The sequence below is a fragment of the Myotis brandtii genome, unplaced genomic scaffold, assembly GCF_000412655.1.
Source record: "Myotis brandtii unplaced genomic scaffold, ASM41265v1 scaffold1080, whole genome shotgun sequence".
Taxonomy (NCBI): domain Eukaryota; kingdom Metazoa; phylum Chordata; class Mammalia; order Chiroptera; family Vespertilionidae; genus Myotis; species Myotis brandtii.
In genome coordinates this window covers 510578-510911 of record NW_005353677.1, presented here as the reverse complement: position 1 = coordinate 510911, position 334 = coordinate 510578, and the positions used below count along the sequence as shown (strand labels likewise).

Genomic DNA, 334 nt, shown 5'->3' with positions numbered 1-334 from the left:
AGCCTGAGGAGCCTGAGGAGCGGCGTCCACGCCCAGGGCCACGAGCAGCCCTCCTACTACATCGGGTGCACGCCCTTCGCGGAGTGTGACCTTTACTACGGCGGCGGCTACGTCTACGAGAACGACACGGAGGGACAGTACAGTGTCAACCCTTCCTACCGCTCCTCCGTCCACTATGCATACGACCGCCAGCGGGACTACAGCAGGTCCTTCCATGAGGATGAGGTGGACCGGGTGCCCCATAACCCCTATGCCACCCTCCGGCTGCCCAGGAGGGCCGCGGGCTCGGAGCGCGTCACCAAGCACATCCACAAGGCCCTGGGGGCTGAGCACC

At 65.6% G+C, this 334-nt stretch overlaps 1 protein-coding gene across 1 annotated transcript in view; it reads left to right on the top strand.

Annotated features, from left to right (window-relative positions):
• Window positions 1–334, top strand: part of FRMD4B (FERM domain containing 4B) — a 122097-nt gene that overhangs the window by 112298 nt on the left and 9465 nt on the right. The window contains exon 21 of the mRNA XM_014542553.1: window positions 3–329. Coding sequence (XP_014398039.1) covers window positions 3–329 — 327 coding nt within the window. The remainder of the gene's footprint in view (window positions 1–2; window positions 330–334) is intronic.